The 21,190-nt window shown below is 43.8% G+C and overlaps 3 protein-coding genes across 4 annotated transcripts in view; 1 reads left to right on the plus strand and 2 right to left on the minus strand.

The window, feature by feature from the left end:
- Nucleotides 1–300: 300 nt before the first annotated feature.
- Nucleotides 301–3,119, minus strand: MCAT (malonyl-CoA-acyl carrier protein transacylase). Its single transcript, XM_086757481.1, has 4 exons — nt 2,463–3,119; nt 2,161–2,248; nt 1,630–1,847; nt 301–1,352 (listed from the first exon to the last, which is right to left on the minus strand). Exons 1-4 carry the CDS (start codon nt 2,913–2,915, stop codon nt 930–932), a joined length of 1,182 nt encoding a protein of 393 aa, XP_086613607.1. The 5' UTR covers nt 2,916–3,119; the 3' UTR covers nt 301–929.
- A 57-nt stretch (nt 3,120–3,176) lies between these two features.
- TSPO (translocator protein) lies at nt 3,177–15,304 on the plus strand. 2 transcript variants are annotated; one of them, XM_086757522.1, is made up of 4 exons: nt 3,177–3,228; nt 10,099–10,299; nt 13,550–13,688; nt 14,537–15,304. In XM_086757522.1, the coding sequence occupies exons 2-4, from the start codon at nt 10,112–10,114 to the stop codon at nt 14,711–14,713; spliced, it is 504 nt and encodes a 167-aa protein (XP_086613648.1). In that variant the 5' UTR covers nt 3,177–3,228; nt 10,099–10,111; the 3' UTR covers nt 14,714–15,304. The 2 variants fall into 2 exon arrangements, with proteins under 2 accessions (XP_086613648.1, XP_086613656.1); XM_086757530.1 differs by lacking the exon at nt 3,177–3,228 and adding an exon at nt 3,942–4,216.
- Nucleotides 15,305–17,071: 1,767 nt separating this feature from the next.
- Nucleotides 17,072–21,190, minus strand: part of TTLL12 (tubulin tyrosine ligase like 12) — a 29,825-nt gene continuing 25,706 nt past the window's right edge. The window contains exons 13-14 of the mRNA XM_086757540.1: nt 19,479–19,617; nt 17,072–17,589 (exon numbers count right to left, since the gene is read on the minus strand). Of these exons, the coding sequence (XP_086613666.1) occupies nt 17,438–17,589; nt 19,479–19,617 (291 nt within the window). The 3' untranslated portion in view covers nt 17,072–17,437. The remainder of the gene's footprint in view (nt 17,590–19,478; nt 19,618–21,190) is intronic.

Here is a 21,190-nt window from a genome sequence, read left to right on the forward strand (position 1 = left end):
AAAGATCTTTCCATAAAGTTTCCAGCGCTGCTGTTTTCCGCTCTGTCAAGACAAGTCATCCAAACGGCCAATTCAGCCAGTTCACCCAAACAGCCTACGCAGCCTCAGAGGCTTGGCCAGGGATCACAAAAGCTCTGCACCTCTGGGGAGGTGAGGAGTTTTGTTAAGCTTTTTATTTCAGTTAAATGTTTCTTGTGTAACTTAGTACAACCAACGTGGCACTGGACAGCTGGAAAGAAAATTACTTCCATCCTCGTGTGGACTATGAGCCAGTAATGATGCACCCCACAGCATTAAAAATACCAAGAAAAGCTTTATAGTTTATTTACAGTTTAACCTTAATAAAACCATGTTCCTAATAACATCTTCTGGCTTACCCAGCTGCTACCTGGCAATACGGACACAAAATAAAAGACTTTTACACAGATGAACATCCCACAAGTCAGTCAAGTTAGAAAACAGGATCACCAACGTACCGAAAGTCACGTGAACCGGATGGCTCCTCTAAATGCACCCTCAAGCCCAGCGTAGAGCCCTCCACAACCCAGAGCCAACGGCCTGGCTCTACCCCTGTGTCCATGCAGAAGACCCTTGCAACGGCCAGCCAAAGCTACTGACTTTAACTCGAATCCATGCTCCTCCCACTCCAATTAAGAGCGGAAGTTGCTTGCAGGATTGAGGCCAAACAGGCAGCTATTTGCTGTGTTTATTGGCAGGTTTGCAGTCCCGACACAGATGAAATAGCCAGACTTTGCCCTTCCACACCTGAGGCACACAGGGGAAGGAAAATGTTCGTTGCAGCTACGCGCACGGTGCTCTTTTCATCATGAGAAGCCATGAATGTTTAAGACCCCCTTTTTTGGGAGCACAAAGTTAGTCTTAAACTAGGCAGAAAAAACAAGTTGTGTGGATTTTTCTCAAAAGGCTACTTAGGCCTCTGCTGCTTCCTCATCTTGCAGGGCATCTACATGATTATATTGTTTCCAGGCCTTTAAATTACATTTTTTGAGAACGGCTCCTAGTTGCTTCCCGGGCCCCACTTCATACGTGTAAGGAAATTCTGTTCCTTGCTTTCTTTCGTATACAGAATGCATGGTCTGTTCCCACATAACAGGTGAAACCACCTGCTTCACTAACAGCTTCTGAATGTGCTCTGAGTGCATGTACTTTTTGCCATTAACATTGGAATAGACACAGACCAGTGGTTTCTGAATCTCAATCGATTTTAGGACTTCAGCCAGGGGCTCTACTGCTGGTTCCATAAGTCTGGTATGAAAAGCCCCACTGACTGGGAGCATTTTTGCACGCGTAAAATAATATTTTCGGGCATTCTCCTGCAAAAACTCCAAAGCCTATAAAAGAGAGAGAGAAGTGAGAGTCTTGCATGACAAAGGTTTACTCAGTCACCCCACAAGAATCACCTCACCAGGCTTTTATCCTGATAGAGGGATTCCTTTCCCTACCCAGCAACTGAGCACACACTGGAAAAAAAAAATCCCAGAGATCAAATACTTTTGTTTGGACAAACTAAGGCTGTACGTAACTTCCACACGGAAGTGCACAATGGACGTTTTTTAAAAAAATGAGATATTAAATTCAACTAAAGGGATAGTGATTCTGAAGCAATACCTGTAAGTGTCCTGCAATGACTCTGCTGTCTGGAAACAAATAGTTTGAAATTTCACATACAGGGTTTTCTATACCCAGCGATTCACAGTGTTTACGGGCTTCCAAGCAGGCAAATTTGTAATTTGCCTCTCGCCGACCGATAACCGAGAGCATTCCGCTGGGGACAGCTTCCGACGCCTTTTGCATGGCTTCGGCGCGCACTTTCACCGCGTACAGCGCTAAGGAGAAAAACAGAGACGCTCAGTAAATACAAGCCCCGAGAAAATACCGTTAAAGGCGCCTTGCATCTGTGCGCAAGAAACGGTGGCTGTTTACTCTCGTGAAACGTCAATGCTTTTAATGCTGTATTACACATATTATGGTGAACAGCGGAAGTAGAAAGTAAAATTTATCTTCTAATTAAAAAAAAAAAAAAAAAAGAGCGGGAGGGAAACAGCGGAAACAGGTGAGACTTTGGAAAAAGCATGTGGCGGGGGTGAGAGATGCTACTGGGGGCGGAGGGGGGTGGGGCTCAACACATTTCCCGGGCACCTTCGGCAAAGCCCAGGGCTCCAGCGAAGACCAGCGCCGCGAACTCCCCCACGCTGTACCCCGCCGCCGCCACGCAGTTCTCCACCACCTGCACGGAGACAGAACCCGAGGCCAAACATCAGCCGGATCCCGCCGGGGGACGCCCCGTCCCGCCCCGCTCCCTGCCGGGGGCCGAGGCCACGCGGCTCCGGGGCCCGAGGCGGGGCCCGGCCTCACCCCGAGGAGGCCGCGCCGGCCCGACCCGGCCCGGCCCGGCCCGGCCTTTCCCGCCCGCCCGGCCCCCGCCGCGGCGCGCCCCTCACTTCAGGCTGCTGGTGGTTGAGTTTCTCCACGGCGGCCAGGGAGGCGACGAACACGGCGGGCTGGCAGTGCCGGGTGCGGTCCAGCTCGTCCCGCGGCCCCTCCAGGCAGAGGGAGAGCAGGTCGTAGCCCAGCACCTTCTCGGCCAGGCGGTACATGTCCCGCACGCCGGGGTACCGCAGCAGCCCGCGGGCCATCCCTACGAACTGGCTGCCCTGCCCGGGGAAGAGCAGCACCGTGCCCTCCCGGGGGGACCGCCGCTGCCGCCTCGCCCCCGACGCCGCCGCCGCCCCCGGCTCCTCGGCCCCCACCGAGCTCTGCAGGAGGTCGCTCAGGGTCGCCGCCGGGTCCCCACCGCCGGGGCGGGAGCTGGCCTGCCGCCGCGGTACGCCGCGGAGGACGCCGCGCCCGCTGCAGCCACCAAGCCGCCATGGCGCCGCGGCCCAGCTGCCCATGGCCGCCGCCCGGCCGCCTGCGCCGCCGCCGCCGCGCCCCGCGTTGCCACGGGAACCGGGCGGCTCCTGCCGGCAACCACCCCCCGCGCCGAGGCGACGGGAGGCGGGGAGGGAAGCAGCGAGGTCGGTCGGCCGGCACCCGCCGCCCTGGGCCTGGCCCACGCCGCGCTGCTCCCCTCCGCTCCTCCCGCCCGGCGGCGGAGGTCCCTCCTCGGGGCGGGGCGGGCCCGGGCGGCCCTGGGGGCGGGCGCCGCCGCCGCTGCCGTCTCCCGGTAGAGGAGGCGCGACAGGCGGCGGCGGCGCGGGAGCGGAGGTAACGCCGGGGCTGCCCGGCGCCCCCCCCTCTGCGGGACGGAACCAGGCGGGAGAGCCCGCAGGGGCGGCGCAGCTCCGCAGCGGGGTCCGGCGGAGCTGCCGGAGGGGCCCCACCCGACCACGCTTCACCCTGGGCCGGGCGGGCGAGCGAGGCTGGGGCTCGTCCTTTGGCGAGCGCGAAGGGTCCCGCACGGGCAGGACGGGACCGGCCGCGGGGGGCGGATGGAGGCGCCGCCCGGGACATCGGCACCCGCGGCGGCCGGTGCCGCAGCTCACGGGCAGGGGGGGCTCGGTCCGGCAAACACCGACTGCTTTGCTATGCCGGTATTTGGCATGGAAAGCATTGGGTTTTGTCTTTTGTTTTGTTTTTGTTTTGTTTTAAAAAGAGAGCTAAAGAAGGAAGCTTACTATGAATTTTGGTTTTGCGTCCGAGTTCTGCAGTGGTTCGCAGCTGCCCAGCTGTGCGCGCAGGCGGCTCCGCAGCCGTCGGGTCAGACCCGGTGACCCCAGAGCAGAGACCCGCAGCTCTGCCTTCTCACACAGCGCAGCTTTACTGAAGTTTAGTAACTCCAGTGAAGGTTGTTTCAGGCTACTGTTCAGCCACAGGGGTCTTCTTTCAATGTCGCTGTAATTTGCTCTTAATTGGACATGAAGGGTGAAAGAAAGGCCTTTTTTATTTTTTTTGTTAATTTCCAAGTGGTGCTTAAAAATCAGCACAAAATGCACTTTACTAACGTGAGTGTTCAATGGCAGGATTGTTAAAAAAAAGAAAAGAAGTGAAAGTTGCCATGCCAAGTTGCTGTTGTGCAATGACTTTGCATCACTTAAGGTTATGAAACAGTATCAAGCAGCGAGTCAGACTTCACAGAGCAGTTCAGCAAGAGATTGTATTAGCGTAACTCCAGAGAAGGAAAATGGATCAGAATAGCAAGAAATTCTGTTGACTTTTTTTTTTCGGGCCGATTCAAAAGGATTACTGTGAGCAGGTTTTCCTCACTTTTCTAATCTCTATCCTATGTTGCTCTGTAAGATGGTTTCCTCCACTTCTGTCAACCTCTGGGTAAAATACCTGGAAAAGCCAGTGAAGCTTCTCAAGTCAGCTGAAATATATAGGTAGTAATATATGATATGTACGACTACATGCCACTCCACGGCTGCCTCTACCTGTAAGGTAAGCGATAACACCTCCTATGCTAAGCCCTGAGGAGATGCTGGGTGGCACGTTACCAGCTGGGCCAACTGAGGCAGTACCTTGCTGAAAACTCGGAGAGTAACTGCTGCTCTTTGTTGTGTGTAGCTCGTGCCTAGAGCTTTCAGGCACCCTTCCTACCAGCTGCCCCACGAGCCCCAGCAGCACGGGGCGCCCCTTTTGCGCTAGGCCACCAGATTACAAATTCACCCTGCCGGATGCCCGACACACCCATGGTTGTGACCTGCTTGTTTGATGTTTTCAGAGACAAAGCCCAGGGCAGAGCCCAGTTCCTGCAAACCACCACAGCAGCCCAGGTAGGAACACTGCGGCTGCGAGCGCACCTCGGCACTACCATTTAATCTTTGGCTTGCTGTAAAGGGCGCAGACCACTCATAAAGCACTCGAGACTCACCAGTGGTGACACCCTATGAACGTCCCACTGCTATTAAAGCATCCCTTGGATGTGGCGCTCACTACATCTCACTCTGTTGAAAGAATAACTGGCAAGCTGAAAAAAAGTCAGGCCTAGGAAGCACTTAAACTAGCCACATCCAAGAGAAACTCCAGTTTTTAAAATATAAATACAGATGACAGTCTCTAAGTGGGTGGACAAAGAAGAAAAACCTACCGCAGGAGGTTGGGTAGCTGGAAGGAAGGAAGGTAGTCAAAGGGATGTTTGGTCTTTAAAGTGGACTGCATGCAGAGGATTTTATACAAACATACGTAGGGAAAATTAGAAGAGATTGAGCAGTAAATGGCAAATTATCACCTGGGAAGATTTTGTTCTGTTCCCAGTTTGTGAAGCTTCAATAAATCATAGATTTATTTGCACAACTTGTGCTCTGCCATTTCAAAAGAAATGTAACCTAGGCAGTGAGATTTGTTATCGCTAAACCTGATGAGTACACCATACATTATATCCTTAAATAAATACAAATTCAAAAATTTTTAATTAGAAATCCGTATTATAAACATATATGATACACTTAGTTGCTAGATATTTATATTGTATTTATATTCTATAATATATATTGGTTTAAATTTCTCTATTACTTGAGATTAGATAACAAATACAAGATTGCTTTTTTTGTGGTAGCCATATTCTACGTCACAGACCGTGACATAAGTTTGGTTTTAGCGTTGCAGTTTCCCAGGAGCTAAAGCCACAACAGACATAAATAGTTTATAAATATAAATTAAGTATGTACCCCTTAATTCAGACAGCTATCTCAGGAAGAAGCCTTTTCCCCAGGAAAAAAAGTGCTGCCTTTTCAGGCCTGGGTATACCCTCATCTGCCCTCAAAAAAAATACACTGTAGAGGATGGGAGGGAGAGTATATATCTTGGGGAATGCCCCCCACCTCCAGTGTTTGCACAGCTTTGTCAATCTACCTCAAAAGGGGCAGGACCTCAGAGGCGCGTGGGTGATTTAGCCCTGCTGAGAGATTTTCCTTTGTATTTTTAATGCAATAGCTGTAATTTAAGCCCCATGTGATTGGGTAGCCAGCACTAAGTTGCACAAGAAAGGGATTAGTCAGAGGTTTATCAGAACAAAGATATATATATAAAAAAAAAATCAATCAAAGTAGTTGTCCTTTCCTTCCTTCTCCTTCCACTGACCGAGCTCTCCCTGGGGGTGCCCAGAGAAGGGGAAGGGGCCCACTTGCCTTTCAGAGACCTGCTTGAAGCAAAGAAGTGGTTTAATTCATTTTCATCAGGCTGAAACAAGTCAGCTCCTCTGTCCTGATACATCTAGTCCCCTCCATAGCACACCTCATCCAGTTTTTGGGGTATGCAATGTTTTTTTCCAGAAAGAGGACACAAACCTTCTGTTTGATTTTCTGCACGTTATACCACTACAGGGAAATGACCTGCAAAAAGAGAGAAACCTAGTAGGCCGCAAGTTGCAATATTGTTCCCCCTCTGCCCCCCTTTATTTCTCTTCTTACTTTATGTAGTTAGAATAATCTTTGGGCAAGTTGGATGTTTTGAATACCTAGTAAAATTATTACGTTTGTAAAACAAACTGGCCTGCTGCAGCCCTCACTGCATTGCTGAAACTGCCTGAAGTCAGATTAGGGCTAAACAGAAAATGGGCAGGATGATGAAGAAAATGTTGCAGGGCAGAGATAAGGGGTGGAAACAGAAACAAACAAGTTAAGTGTGGTGGTTTGTAGAGGCAGATACCTGCTGGGCACACTGCAGCTGTCATCCACAGACATCCCGGTTTCTTTGGTATGAATATTGTGTAACCAGATCTCACCCTGAAGTGGAGCTGGGATGTGATTGGGAAAGTAGTAATTATTTCTAGGTTGTGTAACATAGATGCAGCCAGAGGGGCTGTGTTAGCAAGCCTGTGCCTTCTAAGTTATCACCAAGTAATTTCAGGATTATCAGCTATACACTAAAAGGAAGTCAGGGCTGATAATCCTTTATCTACTCTGTGATTACATTACTTTTCAAAAACTGGGCGTTCTATAAAGGTTGCATGGATCTTATGCTGCACAGCTAACCAAATAAATGCTACAGCACTGACAGAATGCACCCACTCTCCAGTGCATCCCTGCCTTTTACTTACTCTCTGACTGAAGACCTACACCAAGTAACCAGAGGAAAACAGACATGGCTTCTTCCCAGATCAGCTAGTGCTGCTCCCTGAGATAGCTATTGCTTTTTATGGGAAAATGATGCTAGTATTTCATTTATTGGGAATTAAAATACAGGAACTCCCATGGCTGATGGACAGCTGTGGTCTAGTAGACTGAGCCTACCAGCACATTCCAATTTTGCTGCATGGCTTGGTTTCTCTTCCTCCTTGGTACTATGCAAGAGAGAGTATTTTGCCATGCTTAGGAAGTCCTGAGAAATACTATTGGAAAACATAGTATATAATTAGTAGTAATAAAGTCAAAAGACTGGGACACCAACATTCAATTCAAGCCAGTATGTTCAATCTCTTCCCCTTCCCTGTTTCTTTGCTTTGTGCCTTCCCCATTTCTATTTGCCTGCCTGATTTTCTTTCTCTTGTAACTTAAGAATTATTTCAGCGTTCTTTCTCCAACATGCACAGGGATAGATGTGTAGCTACATCATTTATTCACTAATGACTACAGAAGAGCAGTATTTTTCCAATTCAGTAGCATTTAGCACTTCCAGCTTGCCAGACACTTTCAGACTTTCTTCCCTGGGGTGAAGGTGACAGAACCTCTGACAAAGTCCAGTTGCTTAATACCTGCAGGAAACCACCCTGATATTGTTACGTCCAAATAAAGCATAAACCCCTTTGGGTCCTTGCTTATCACTTAAAAAATACTAGCATTTGACAGCCATACTGGAGCTGCACAGATGACCAGCACTTTACAGCATGTGTAGGGAACTAAGATTAGTGTTCTGTCTGTAGGCAAAGCAAGAATGATAGGGTAAAGAATTAGCGAGCTCTTAGCAACTTTAAATTTCTAACTTAACCTTTGTGAATTACTTAACTGAAGGCAACCAAAGAAAATCATTGTGCTTGGAGCTCTTGATCCCCTTACACCTTGTTGCTTCTGCAGATAGCAATTCCTTCACATCCCGGTAAAAGCAAAGCCTTTCATGCTGTCAGTAGGGGTGACAAGTAGTGTAAACTGCAGCTGACAGTCTGCTCCCCCAGGAAAGTAACAATACAGATCTGGGCATAGGAGAACATGCAACCCCCTTTACTCCATTTGAGACACTCCCTAGTAAGTAGCAAGTAGAAGCCATTAGGCAGGAAGTATGGCAGCAATGACTGCAGCGATGAGCTATGCAGATTTTTTTCCTGCTTTCCTTGTTGTCCATCCTCCACCCAAGGCCTGATTGATTCTATTCCAGCAGACTAGCATATCGTTCTCCCACTTCTCCCCAGCCTTAGTTCTGAATTCTTCCTGCTTATTTTTTCTTTCACTCGTTCATTCTTTTCCTCTGTTTTTAACGTAGACTGTTGTACTGCTTTGTCTGCTGCCTTTTTTTTTGTGTGTGTGCATTCCCCTTCACGGCCCTCCCACGACTCTCCCCTGAGGCATGCCCACAGCCAGCAGCCTACATGCCCTTTTGTGTTTACTCCCTACAAGCTTTCTAATCCTGCATGCTTTACCGGTCCCTCCGCACTCTCTGGTTTGCCTTCAAAATTCTGCTTTGCTTCTACCACTGGGATTTTTCTTGATCCCATGCAATCTGGCTTGTGGTCCCAAACACTGAAATCTCTTTGTTAAATCTGCATAACTGTATGGGCAGACCCCCGAGTACAGGGACAAAAAGCATAATGCAAGAGAGCTCCCTTGCTGGCCAAGCTTATACTTGTTCTCCAAACAGAAATCCACTGTGCCAGCCGAACTGCGACAACGCAACGTCATCTGTGCACTATTTCCTATTCATTTAAGCACATCTGTAACAAGTGGGATTTCCTCTTCCCCACTCCCTGCCTCCTTATCCCACCAGCCATATCTATAGCAATAAAATCTTTTAAACACAGGCCAAGAAAACAGCCAAGTCAATAAGGTACTTCTCTTTGACAAGCCTCTGAAATGCTCTTAAAACTTTGTGTTTGCTCCTGGGGCTTCCACAGTTGTTCCTTCCCCACTGCTGCAATCTCTCATATATTCCTTCCTGCTGTCTCCCCCTCCTGCGTAACAGATGAACAGGAATTGGGTGTATTTGCCTACACTATATTTGAAAAAATAACGCATTTCGGTTCTGCCCTTTTTTATCATACCTCTAATCTGTTTACATTTTAGCAAGCTAAACACAGCTCTTCTGTAGCATTTGGCTTTTGCCCAGAAAATCTGTAATGAAGCTTTTTCCTGCTTACTTGCTTACTTTTTTTTTTTTACTGCTGCCTCTACTCTTAACTAAAGCAGCACAGCCTACCAGAGCAAGGCATTACTTAGTCTTACTTCTATAGGCAACTTTAATCCAGTACACTTTATGGGCTTGGCAGTTAAGATTGCTGCAACTGATTGAGTGCTTCACAAAGAAGTCACAGGTGTACTCCCCATTTATCCACTAAGAGCTCCTTCCTTGTTTAGCAAAACATCGTTTAAGTGCTTCTCTTATCATTGTCCTCCCCGGTGTTTGTTTTCCAAGGCAGCTTCTCAAGTGTCTGCTACTAATTCACATCAACTTTTACTAGCTGCTGAGCATCCTTAGCATGCTTTTGAGGCTAAAAATGCAACACCACGTATAAGATTATTTTGCTTGAGTACAGGAAAGCACACGGTTTTCTTACTTTTGACTACGCCATTTCATTGAGTGAATGGGCCTTTGGGTGCATACAGAAATACAGGCTTAGTGCTTTTTTTTTTTTTTCCTCCCCCCACAAGTTCAAATAGTATCAAACTGCTTTATTCCTCTGGCATACTTATGAGTGAGAACATTCACGTCGGTAAAATTCAGTAATCTTACTGCACAAAGCTGAGAGGGAAATAAAGGCCTCAGCACCCACTCTCACAAATGTAAATGATAGGTTCCTTTATGGGGGCAAGTATTGTCCAGTGAACCTGGTAAAAGATCCATAAATTTCAGCTGAAGTCTTTCTCAGTGACAGGATGAGGCTGTAGATCAGACCCTACACATATTTCTAAACTCAGCGAAAAATGGAGTATTTTTGTAGTTTTGTTTAAAAAATTGCTCTGCCAATCACCGTGTTTGGGTTTGTTTCAGATTCACTGTCTCGATGGAAGTGCTACCAGCCTGGGCCCCAGCAGTGGGTTTCACACTTCTGCCCCATGCAGGAGGATTTTTAGGAAGCAAGATAACCAAAAAGGAAATCCCAGGGTGGTATAAATCTCTACAGAAGCCATCCTGGTGTCCACCCAACTGGGTGTTTGCTCCTGTTTGGGGAACTCTCTATACATCTATGGGGTATGTTTTTCATATTGTATTAAGGCACTTACCTGATTGCAAAGGTGTTTATTGTATAATGCTGGGCCAGAGAACTATTACTGTATTCCTGTGGCTGTATGTTTGTAAGAAACTATGTCAGGCTGCCTGTTTAACAGGTAAAAACATGTTTTGGGAGTTGTGTGTGGGTTTGATAGGACATTTTGTATGCATGAGGAGTTTGAAAAGCTGTCATTAATGTGCTTTCCTCATCCATTCTGAGGGGAAGACCTGCCAAGCTGGCAGTGATGGAGCAAGGCAGCACTGGGATTTCTTCTATGTATGTCCTTCAGTAGTTTTAGAAAATAAAAAGAAAGAGAGGGGGGATTGGGATAGAACTGTTCTAACAGAGCTCAGTTAAAAGAAATCAAAATAAAAATATACACCTCCTTTCAAATAAAACTGCGAGGCTGTTAAACTGTAAATGTGTGAAGCCATCTACTGCCTCCTTATTTAACTAGTTTAAAATACTTGATAGCACAGCAATTACTGTCAAATGAATGGGGAATCACAAGGCCAAATACCATTCCCACAAGTACCTTAAGAATTTAATAATACTGTATTTTGTCAGCTGTTAATAAGATGTAGCAAAAATATTTATAGAGGTAGGTTGTCTCAGGAGATTGTTTGGGCAGTTTTGATACTCCTCACAAACTGCTCTAGAAGCTGTCCACCCGACATTACATGCTTTTCTCTTAACTCTGGTGAGCTGCGCCGCAGAGGAGAGGTAGCACTCTGCTCCTAGAGCCTCAGTAGAGGAACAGAGCTCAGTGCAGCTCCCAAGCACAAAGTGATGCTTTGTGTCTCTTCTGCACTGGGTCATTAAGAACTAGCTACATACCAAGATTCGGCATGTTGTTTCCTACTTATCAAATACACATTGTTGCCAATCCAACAGTAATAGTTTTTAGGCTGCAATATGCCTTTTACGGCTCACCCCTCCCATTTCTTCCATCCTGCTGGTACATTTTTAAGTGATTTGTAGTTCGTATATAGAACTGGCTTAACTATAAAGTTTCAAAGAGACCGAATTTTTTCCAAGCTACCATTACATGGTCATCCTGCAGGTTATCTTAAATACCACACCACCTGTTGCAAAATACAGCAATGATGCAATGTCTGAAACTGTATCTGAATGCTCAACTGGCGCTCTCTCACATTCTCTCATTTTGGTTTCCTTTTCTTTCCAGAAGAGCTTTGCAATTTTTACAGCCACATGTACTGTTCCTCCTTTCCCATCAGTATTCTCTTTTTCCTCTTACACAGTGTACTTTTAAAAGTTGCTCTCTACTGTTGTATATTCCAAGAGTTAGCATTTGAATCAGATCATTACTGTTCTGTGAATAAAAAAATGCCTTTTCTCAAAGAGACAAGAGCTGAGTGGCTTTCCCACAACAGGCTTCCTTCAAGTTGACTGCACAATTTGTAACCTTGTTTCTGGATTTCTCATCATAAACCTGGATATAAAATTAAATATTTTTAAAGTCCAACTTGTGACAGTTGACCACTTTGATAACATCAGAATCAGTATATTCTGAGGTGGGTGGTCCCAGGTATGTACTATACACCTAGCTCAGTGAAAAGATCGTATTTATTACCAGGCCTTTTCTTCTGTAATCCATCATGTGCACACATTCCTTGAATGATCAAGACATCTCATTCCTTTAGAATCTCCTGAGTACATTAAAACCAAGACACAGCTAAAAGCAAGTTAAATCTTACAAAAAGCAAGTCAAGCTTACACGCCTTTCTTGACATTTAACTTCCTAGCAGATTTGTATATCTTGATTTTGTTCTGAAGTGAAAGTATGAACAACTGTTGTGGCTCTGTAAATCACGTAGGAACAGATTTGGGTCCTGATGCTTTTTACAAAGATAAACCGTTAAGTTTCTAATGCTTACCCTGCCCCCCCTTTCTTTTTTTTTTTTTTTAATACTCTCTGCAATCAAACTGCCAAGATATCAAAGCTGCATTGTTCAGTCCTTATGTAAGTAATGGCCAAGAAGCAAGCTTGGGTCACTAACTGAATTAAATAGAAAAAAAATAAATCCTTCTTGTAGAACCTACAAATGAAGACAAACTCCTTGCAATTACTCTTATGGATGTTTGTCTGCTCCTAAAAAAAATAACACTTACAAGTTGGTCTCCAGCTTTGCTCCACTGTCAGCAGAAATACCTATGAGCCCCCTGCTGTCCAGCATAGCACACAGTCCAGTTGGCATTCCTACCAGGATGGAATCAGTATTCAGTCACTAAATCTGAAACAAGTGTGTAATTCCAGATGTTGGCATTTCATCCAGGGGATTCTACTGTAGTCACGTGGAATGGCTGTGCAGTCATCTGGATTGAAATCTAGCTAATGTCTAAAGGGAAAGTCAAACAAGAGCAAAATAATCTTAGGTGATGAATGTCTTCTGTTCTAGTCAGGCTCCTTCAGTGCAAAAATAAACCTTACTTTAGTAAATCTCCCAAATCCTGAAAATTCCTGTCTTTAGCACCTTACATTCTGTGATCCCTTCAGTGAACTGTTCTTCTGTGGCATTAAGAGCAGCTGTTCAAAATATTTTTGGAAGATCTCTTAGTAGTCAGGATCCTGCAGACAGGAAGGATGCTGGATGCTCCTAGTGGTTAATTCTTTCCACAGAACTCCTAAAATCTTTGCTCTCCCTATCTTTGTCCCTTTCCTTCTGCAAAGTGACTTTGGTGTTCCTCCTGCTCTAATACCATCTATCTCCATACTCACCCGTGTTTTGGGATGCCACTCAATTCCTACTTCTCCTACATTAATTTCACCCACTTAAAATGGTAGTGGATTGTGGTGGTTTGTTTTTTTTTTTTTTGTTTTTAGTTTATTTTTACAGCACCACCTCACAGTACCAAAATTAACAGTTTCTTCACTGTTTAGAGACTTACCTTTTACCTTTGCACCTTAGACTTGTCTCCATTTCAACATGGCTTTCTCTTTTAAGATTGAAATGAAGTAGGTCATCTGCTTCTCTGCACCTAGAAGTGAGAACTCTGGCAGGACAGGGAATTTTTCCTCTCTTCATGTTGCTATCTGCAGCAGGTGATCAACCCTGTGAAGTAATTTACTGTGCCAAGCAGTATCTGGGTTACCTACTTTTCCAAACGAATTTAGACCCTAGCACCAAAGTAATTTCATTTGATCAAGAACGCGTGGTCGCTTTCTAACCAGTGTACTGAATTACACCTTACATTTGCTTTCTCCAGATATGGCTCCTACCTAGTGTGGAAGGAATTGGGAGGCTTCAACGAAAAGTCGGTGGTTCCTCTGGGTCTGTATGTAGGGCAGCTGGCATTAAACTGGGCATGGACTCCAATATTTTTTGGAGCTCACAAAATGGGATGGGTAAGTGGAAAAGTAAGTTTCTTAATCATAGGCTTCTGCTGTCATTTTCAAAGTGCTAAGATGAAAGTTTGGTGTCATAATCTTTCCTCTTGGAAAATGAGCCTGAGTACAGAATATGGCTTGCAGTAGTCTTCTAAAATTCTCTTTTAATGCATGCCAGCAGCCATCTGAGAGAATTTACATATCTACAACATCCTTAAATGTTTAGATTTCAAGAAGCTCTTTCTGTCACCCTTTGATAAGAGCTTTGTGTGACTAGAAAATATAAACATTTATGCCTTACTAAAATTCCTAGGTATCTCTGGCAAACAGCAGTGATAAGAAGCTTATCATAACATTACTCAGGTAATCAGCACTCATTTTAGGCAAGACTAATTTTCTGCAGCCTGAAGAGAAACAGCTTGCCACAAAAATAAAAATAAAAAATATTTGCCTGGTTCTTTAAATATACAGGTAATAGTGGAAGACTTTGCAGTCCATCATTGATTCATTCACACTGCATCACTTCAGGCAGCATCTACGATGTGAAAAGACTGGATAAGTTTACTTAGCTCAGTGACTTGCTGTTTATAGTCAATGCAACAATTCCACTGTCAAAAAAAAGAGGGTATGGGTGAGAGGGATTTTATTCTCCCTCTCCTGTTCCCAGCTGCAATGCACTTTCTTGTGACTGTTGTATTGTTTCATGAGTTGAACTGACTCATAACTCAGGAGTCTGGTTTTCTGAGAAGGAATTAACTCACAGAGGGATCCAACAAGTACCAGAGCTAAGTGAAAGAGCCACACAAAGACTATAGTCAAGAAAATGCAGCGAGTAAAAACACCACTAACCATCTTCTGTGTTTCAGGGGTTGGCAACTCTCCTGCTCACGGCTGGTACAGCAACAGCTACAACTGCTTCCTGGTACAACATCAAGAAAACAGCAGCTTATTTGATGGTTCCTTATTTAGCTTGGCTAACCATGGCTTCTGCACTCAATTACCGTATCTGGAAGGACAATCGCAACAAGAAGCAATCTGAATAAACGGTTTTTAGCCAAAAAGATTTTTTTTTTTCAGAAGAATTTCCTAAATAAAATTATGGCCTTATTTTATTTTTAGCTGAACTACTTATGCTATTAATTTGCTAATTACAAGTTGACAAAGCAGTACTTGTTTAAAACAAATACGCCTTTAGTAGGCAAGTCACAAAGGGCTGTATGCCTGACTGGGTTTTATAGCAAACTAAAAGATAGTACTCATTGAAAAGTACTAGTTTTCTATATTACAGCATTATATTTTATATGACAAAGGCATTTTAACTATTACCAGAATTAAGCATGAACTCCAACTTCATTATGTTCAGAGGAAGAAATCCAGCTGTATATTAACCCAGCTTCCAGAAAGCTGCTCCTAACAGTGACAGGTATGATTGTGGCCTGGATCTTTCATGTTTACCACTAAACACGGTGCTTTAGTGCTATGATGTCCCCTACTATGGCTGCCAGGTATTAGGTACCTGTCAGTGTACTCTGGAAATGTTTAAGATGAGATCTTTTTCACAATTTGTGCCTTCCCACTTTGAAGCACTGTATAATCTAGTGTCAGCTAAATGTATTAAATTACATGTAAACTTATTAATCTTGTTCCTGGTTTTATTGTTTTTAAATGGTTTTGAGCATAAAAATACTGAAGTCAACAGGATGCTACAGCCTCAAAGATAGCCCTCCTTCCTCTCTTCTCACCATTTCAATGGGCGAGACAAAACAGAAAATTCAGAGCACCTGGACAGAAACTGAGAGGACCCAAATATTCAGCAGCTCCCTGCACACACCTCTGAGGCATCACCAGCAGCACTGGCCAAACAGCACTAACGTACTTCACCTGGACCCTCAGTGTGATGCCAGTTCACCACTAGACCTTGACAGTGGAGCCGGCAGCCAGGCCACAAGTTGGTCTGTTGCCCAGCAAGGCAGTGCATACACTGTAGCTACCAGTGTCTCCTACCTGCACCTTCTCACTTTAGCTGCTTTGAAATAGAAACAAGGGTTTCTCGTCTTCAGGGTTATGGTAGTTGATCTGGTAGCATCACTAACCAGATCAGCTTAGTTCAATCAGTTGCTTCCTATAAGATAAAAACATCTCTTTTGTCAAAGAGCTCCACAACAGACTATTTTTGCCCACAGCTTGCGGTCCCACTACACAAATTGTGCTACTTTTTAAAAGTAATTCTGGTTTGCTAAGCGTGACACTATTTTTCCCTTTGTGGTGATGGAAACCTTCCCCTTTACTCTAGATCCACAGGTACTTTCTTACATATTTGTAGGTACTTTTAAGGCAGAAAGTGCCTTTTGCACTCCTACAAGTGAAAAGTACATCTGCTGAGCAGCACCGCATGTCCCCTTACATCCAGTCTCAAGCACTCCTTGCTATATTCTATAGCACAGACAAACATTTCCCCTGCATCGGAAGTAGTCACACCATCTATGTTAAGCACTTCACCATGTTTCTTTAATCACATTAAAGTAAGGAGTCCAAAAAAGTTCTGACTCGCGAACAGGAGACTGATACAGCTGTCAGCACCACTTCTGGCTGTGCAATCCAGCTTTCCCTTCTGCCCCACCTGTGCAGCGACTGAATTTTTGTAACACACAGATGGTTTATTTCTCCAGCCTATGTTCCAGTCAGTTGGAAAGAAGTAGGTTTCTGCAGACCAGTCTGAAATAGCCTAAAATATCCCTCTCCCCTCCTGATCATGAGGGATAAGATGTTGCATATTTGCAAAGCTTGAAGCAAGGTTTAGAACATTTATACAACTTTATAACTGTACTTTGCTCTCAAGCAGATCTTGCTTTTAAGCAACTAGCTTAAAAAAATACTACCCTCATAATTCTTCATGACAGCAGAATTTTTGCAACTTGTACATACATACAAAGGAACATAAATATAGCCTAAAATTGCTAAATTTCAGCCCGTTACCCTGATTTGAGGGAGGAAGGAGTTATTTGGACTCTGGAGTCCAAAGACTGCTTGGGCTTCTAGAAGAGGTTCCCAGATCTCTCATTTCTTCAGGCTTCTCCTGCATTCCTGTGCTTCTCTAGACATTGCATCCTTCTCACTTCCTGCCTGAACCAATCTCAGAAATCTAGTTTCTTTAAGGGGCAGACTAAGGAGGACAGCCAGCAGTACAGGGTTCTTAAGTGTTGTGTGTTTTGTTTGTCTTTATTTAAATTAAAACAAAACAAAACAAAAAACGACAGAAGAGTCAACAAATCTTTCATCTTTTCATCTCATCACTCTAGTAGTTCATTGCACTGAAATACCATATTATTTTTCTATCAGAACATTTTAGATCTTTGTATAAGAGAGATAGATAAGAAAGAAATATACAAACTCCAACATGATTCAGTAAATTACAGTTTTAATGTTGACATGGGGAACTTATGCAATGTTTCCCAGCAAGCAAGCAATAAGGCTACCTGAGAAACAAGTCAATTGCTCCAGTTATTGTTCTATTTTGAGGTTTCTCATATTCAATAAGACATTTGGTCAACACAAAGTGATGATTTATAGAACTAAGCAAGACAAGAAAAATGCAGACGAAATGATTATCAATACAGTATATGGTATACGCATATTCTTCTGATAGGAATTTTTTTCCTGTGTTACCAGTATAGGAAAATAGTTGCATCAGCAGCTCATAGAACTGAAATATAAATCTTGCTGTTAAGCATATCTGGAAAGAAAATTAATAGTCAAGACTCCTGTGGCTAGACAATGCACGTCACATGGCAGCTGTCTGTTTCATCCAGAAATAGGGTGCTGAAGACATCATTAAAAAAAGTAGGGTGGTATTTGCAGGCTCTATCACAGTCAGGATTAAAGTTCACCTCCAGGATCTGAGGCTGCATAATTCTTTTCCCTGTAAAGGGGAACACAAACATTGCCTCTTAATACAAGCTCTACAGAGATTACTGAAAATGACTGGAAAAAAAGCCTTCGTTTATGACCCAAGCTGGCAACCCAGCAGGGTGTTTTTATTTCAGTGGGTTTGGGTTTTTTTTTGGAGGGACAGAGGTCTGTTCTACCACCATTACCTAGAGGACAATTATCCAACAGATTCTGCAATCACTGCGCTAAACCAATACCTCATTTAGAATGAAAATTTGCAATTTAACAGGATCTCCCCGATACAGCTATCTTGCCTGAGACAGTCTGAAACATCTTCCAGAAAATTCTGCTTCTCCTTTCACGTTTTAGTACAAACATTCCTTTCTTAAAGCTCTTAGTTATCTACACTTCCAGTTCTAGCAGTCCTGTTCCTTTATGCTCTAGCCACTCCCACCTGCCACTTCATCTCACTTCTAGAAGGAAGTTAGGAAGTTTAGTTTTCTCTGAAAACTTCATCAGTACAGTTCAGAATCAAATGCATTCGGTGCAAAGAGAAACAAAGGATTTTATTTCGTGTCTGGTGTTGAGATTGTTAAGTGAGGGTACAAGCCTCTGCTGTACAGGTAAACCATATTCTGCTCTGCACAGAAGCAACTAGCCTATTTGTTCATTGGCTGCCTACAGCATCACAGCCGTGACTTCGGCACCCACGCCCCCATTTTCAAAAGGCTAGGGACCTACACAGTTCAGCCAGAGCTGTAATGCGAGGTTGGTCCTTTTACTATAATAGTTTCCCTCGAGGTAGTAAAAATAGTGAGTTACTTTGCTTCTCCCATTGAAAAACACTCCAGGATAGCTGAAAGAGCATTCAATATTGACATAGCAGACCCAAATTCAAGCCCTTGTTCCACTTGATCTGAACAGGAAAGGCTCAACTGTTTCTCAAGCATCTCACTCCATGGAAGTGATTCAGTATTTACAGAATCAGTCACTGCAGAACTGGGGGAGGGGAACCCAACCAGCATCGATCTAATCACTCCTCCAGCAAACCTGGGCACAAGCAATTAATTTTTGCTGTGTCCCAATGGCCACAATGTCACAAGAAAAGGGTACACTCAGTTCTGTTTAATACTCCCCCAATGAGTCCTTTTTGTGTTGATGCTTCTGCTGCTTTCCTACCTACAAGTGACAGGTGTCTGGGTTGGGCATGCTTACAGAACATTTTTGAGCCTCTCAGTGCAATAATAAATAATTCACCCTGGCAAGTTATGCTACCAGTCCTCCACAACTGGCTGGAAGAAAGGCTCCAGGTAGTTGTTAGCCATGCTGTGACACTAACATGAAACAACTTCACATACACATTCTTGTAGAGACTTGGTAACAACTGAGTGATGGTCCTGAGAACATCAATAGCACCGAGATGGTCTCTTCCCTGCCTTATTAAGTAACTGTGTGTTGAAGACACTGGGCAAGCCTGGAAGCCAGAGACAGTAAGGTGTCTTTAAGGTTTCCATAAAGAGAGAGGTATTCAGACATTCTATCGCCACAAACGTTGAAAGAAAACTTGCTGCTGTACAATTGGGGTTTTCTTGTGTGTGTGTGATTTTTGTTTGTTTTTTTTTTATTTGTTTGTTTGTGTGGGTTTTTTAATTCTTTATTTATTTATTTATTTAAACAGAGAATGGCAGTAGCAGAGGCACAAGGGAAACAAGGACTCAGCCAAGCACAGTTAACAGCTACCTCACCATCACTATTAACCAACATGGCAGGTGCTAATGCCACATATCTGCAACTCCAGATACACTTTAATGTCAGTGGGAGGCACAGAACACGCAGCTCGTACTGCTTGAAAAACAGTAAGAGTTCAGACAGAAGAAATAAATACAAAGAATCCAACATTCAAACAAATTAGCTTCTCACCATCTCTGCCTGTGTCCCATTTAAGCATCAAGTCAATGGCATATATTGCTCTTGATGATGGATAGTCACAGATGCCAAGAGGTGCAGGTTTAGCTGAAGCAACTTGGAATAATTCAGCAAATGCCTTAAAAATATTTGCCTAGTAACAGAAAAAGGTCTCTGAATGAGAAGTGAGGTTCCATAAAAGCAATAAACATGTTTTTCATAACTTAATTCATATGGCTTTTTGAAGAGCTTGTATTGATTACACCAGCCAACAGATGAAAATCTGCGCAGTATTAGCTTCAAAATGTGCATTTAGATCTGAACATAATACAGTGAAAGCACCGAGCACCACCAATATCCATGGACTTTTCCAACGAACAAATCAGTATTATGGAAATCCTGAAAATAGGGCATTTAATATTAGAATTACTTCCCTTCACAGGCATTATGTACAGTACTGCATTTACATATAGAGGAGGAGAAAAAGAAAACCCAGGAGAGTTCTGTGAACACTAGCAGTACAACTGTGAAGTTCTGACTTCTTTCTGCCTATTAAGTTGTATTCTAGCTTAGTTTTGTTTTACTCTGCACGAAAAAAAATCCTACTTACACCTCTCTAAAAATCGTGGGGACATGGAGATTTTAAAACATACTACATCGGTATTTTGAGAAACAATGAGATATCCAAGGTGAAAGTGTAATCAAGGTGAAAGTGTAATAGAACATAAAAGTGTGAACTCTAGCACTGAGTTTATACTGCAGTGAACCATTCCTTTGGCAAACAAAAAGATGGTGTAATACTTGCTATTCTGCACACAGTACCACTTTGGGTAACCTACGGTACACATTTTGACATCTCTCTCTTCACCCCTTGTAGTCTCTTCTAGACTACTTTAAACCTGATGCTGCAAAACCTGTCATACTCGGAGTATCATTGATTGGATATGAAGTTCTAGTTAAAACTGATGTAAATTATTTTATGGAAATCAACCCACAGATGGGTAATTTATTCACTTTTGAAAGCATATGCACATATAAATGCTCAGCTAACATTTATTCTGCACATCCTAGCTCCTGATAAATATGGAAGAATACAACAATTCAGTTTTGTGCATGTTTCTGAACCATCTCGTCACATTCAGCTTTGTCTTTCAGCATGAATTAGTTAGAAAAATCAATGAGAAGGCCATCATCTGCCTTCCTGCATGCTTTATGGAACTAGAGTATTTGGAGCTTCCTCTTCACAGATAAAAGATACCCTAGTATTAGGGAACCAGCTGTTTTCGTGTGAAAAGCCATTAATGCAATGACCAGGAACAGGGCTCTGGTCAGCTTGCTGACATAGAGAAGCTACAGCAGCAGCTAGAAATTCTGCACTGCAGTCTCAAAGGCAAGATTTAATTTAACAGACAGGGTTCTAACTTACTAGCTCAGTGATATTATGCTGGTGGATGAAGGAGTCTTAAAGAAGAGAGAAGACCAGTCAAACTTGTTTTCTTTTAAATAGGCCACTGTATACAAATGCAGCCTTTGCACCATCCAATCTAGCAGTGTAACCCTTTAAGCACAGTACCCCTGGAGCAGGGGCAGTGTGTATTTCTATCAGCCACTTGTGATGCCACAGCTGGACATGTCCTCATCTTGTAAGCGAACCTCAAGTGCACTGCACAGCAAGCAAACCTGATAGTGTACCAGGAGATTTTTAGACCTACAGCTCTGCTTAAAAT

This window comes from Chlamydotis macqueenii, chromosome 1, assembly GCF_036417535.1.
Source record: "Chlamydotis macqueenii isolate bChlMac1 chromosome 1, bChlMac1.mat, whole genome shotgun sequence".
In the NCBI taxonomy this organism is placed as follows: Eukaryota; Metazoa; Chordata; class Aves; order Otidiformes; family Otididae; genus Chlamydotis; species Chlamydotis macqueenii.

Bases quoted from the DNA above. Each gene is read 5' to 3' on its own strand.
- MCAT (XM_086757481.1), bottom strand. From the start codon at position 2,915: ATGGGCAGCTGGGCCGCGGCGCCATGGCGGCTTGGTGGCTGCAGCGGG. The intron at 2,249-2,462 runs GTGAGGGGCGCG...GTCTCCGTGCAG, and splicing joins TCAACCACCAGCAGCCTGAA to GTGGTGGAGAACTGCGTGGC. The intron at 1,848-2,160 runs GTGCCCGGGAAA...TTTTCTCCTTAG, and splicing joins AGCCCTGGGCTTTGCCGAAG to CGCTGTACGCGGTGAAAGTG.
- TSPO (XM_086757522.1), top strand. From the start codon at position 10,112: ATGGAAGTGCTACCAGCCTGGGCCCCAGCAGTGGGTTTCACACTTCTG. The intron at 10,300-13,549 runs GTATGTTTTTCA...TGCTTTCTCCAG, and splicing joins ACTCTCTATACATCTATGGG to ATATGGCTCCTACCTAGTGT. The intron at 13,689-14,536 runs GTAAGTGGAAAA...TCTGTGTTTCAG, and splicing joins GAGCTCACAAAATGGGATGG to GGGTTGGCAACTCTCCTGCT.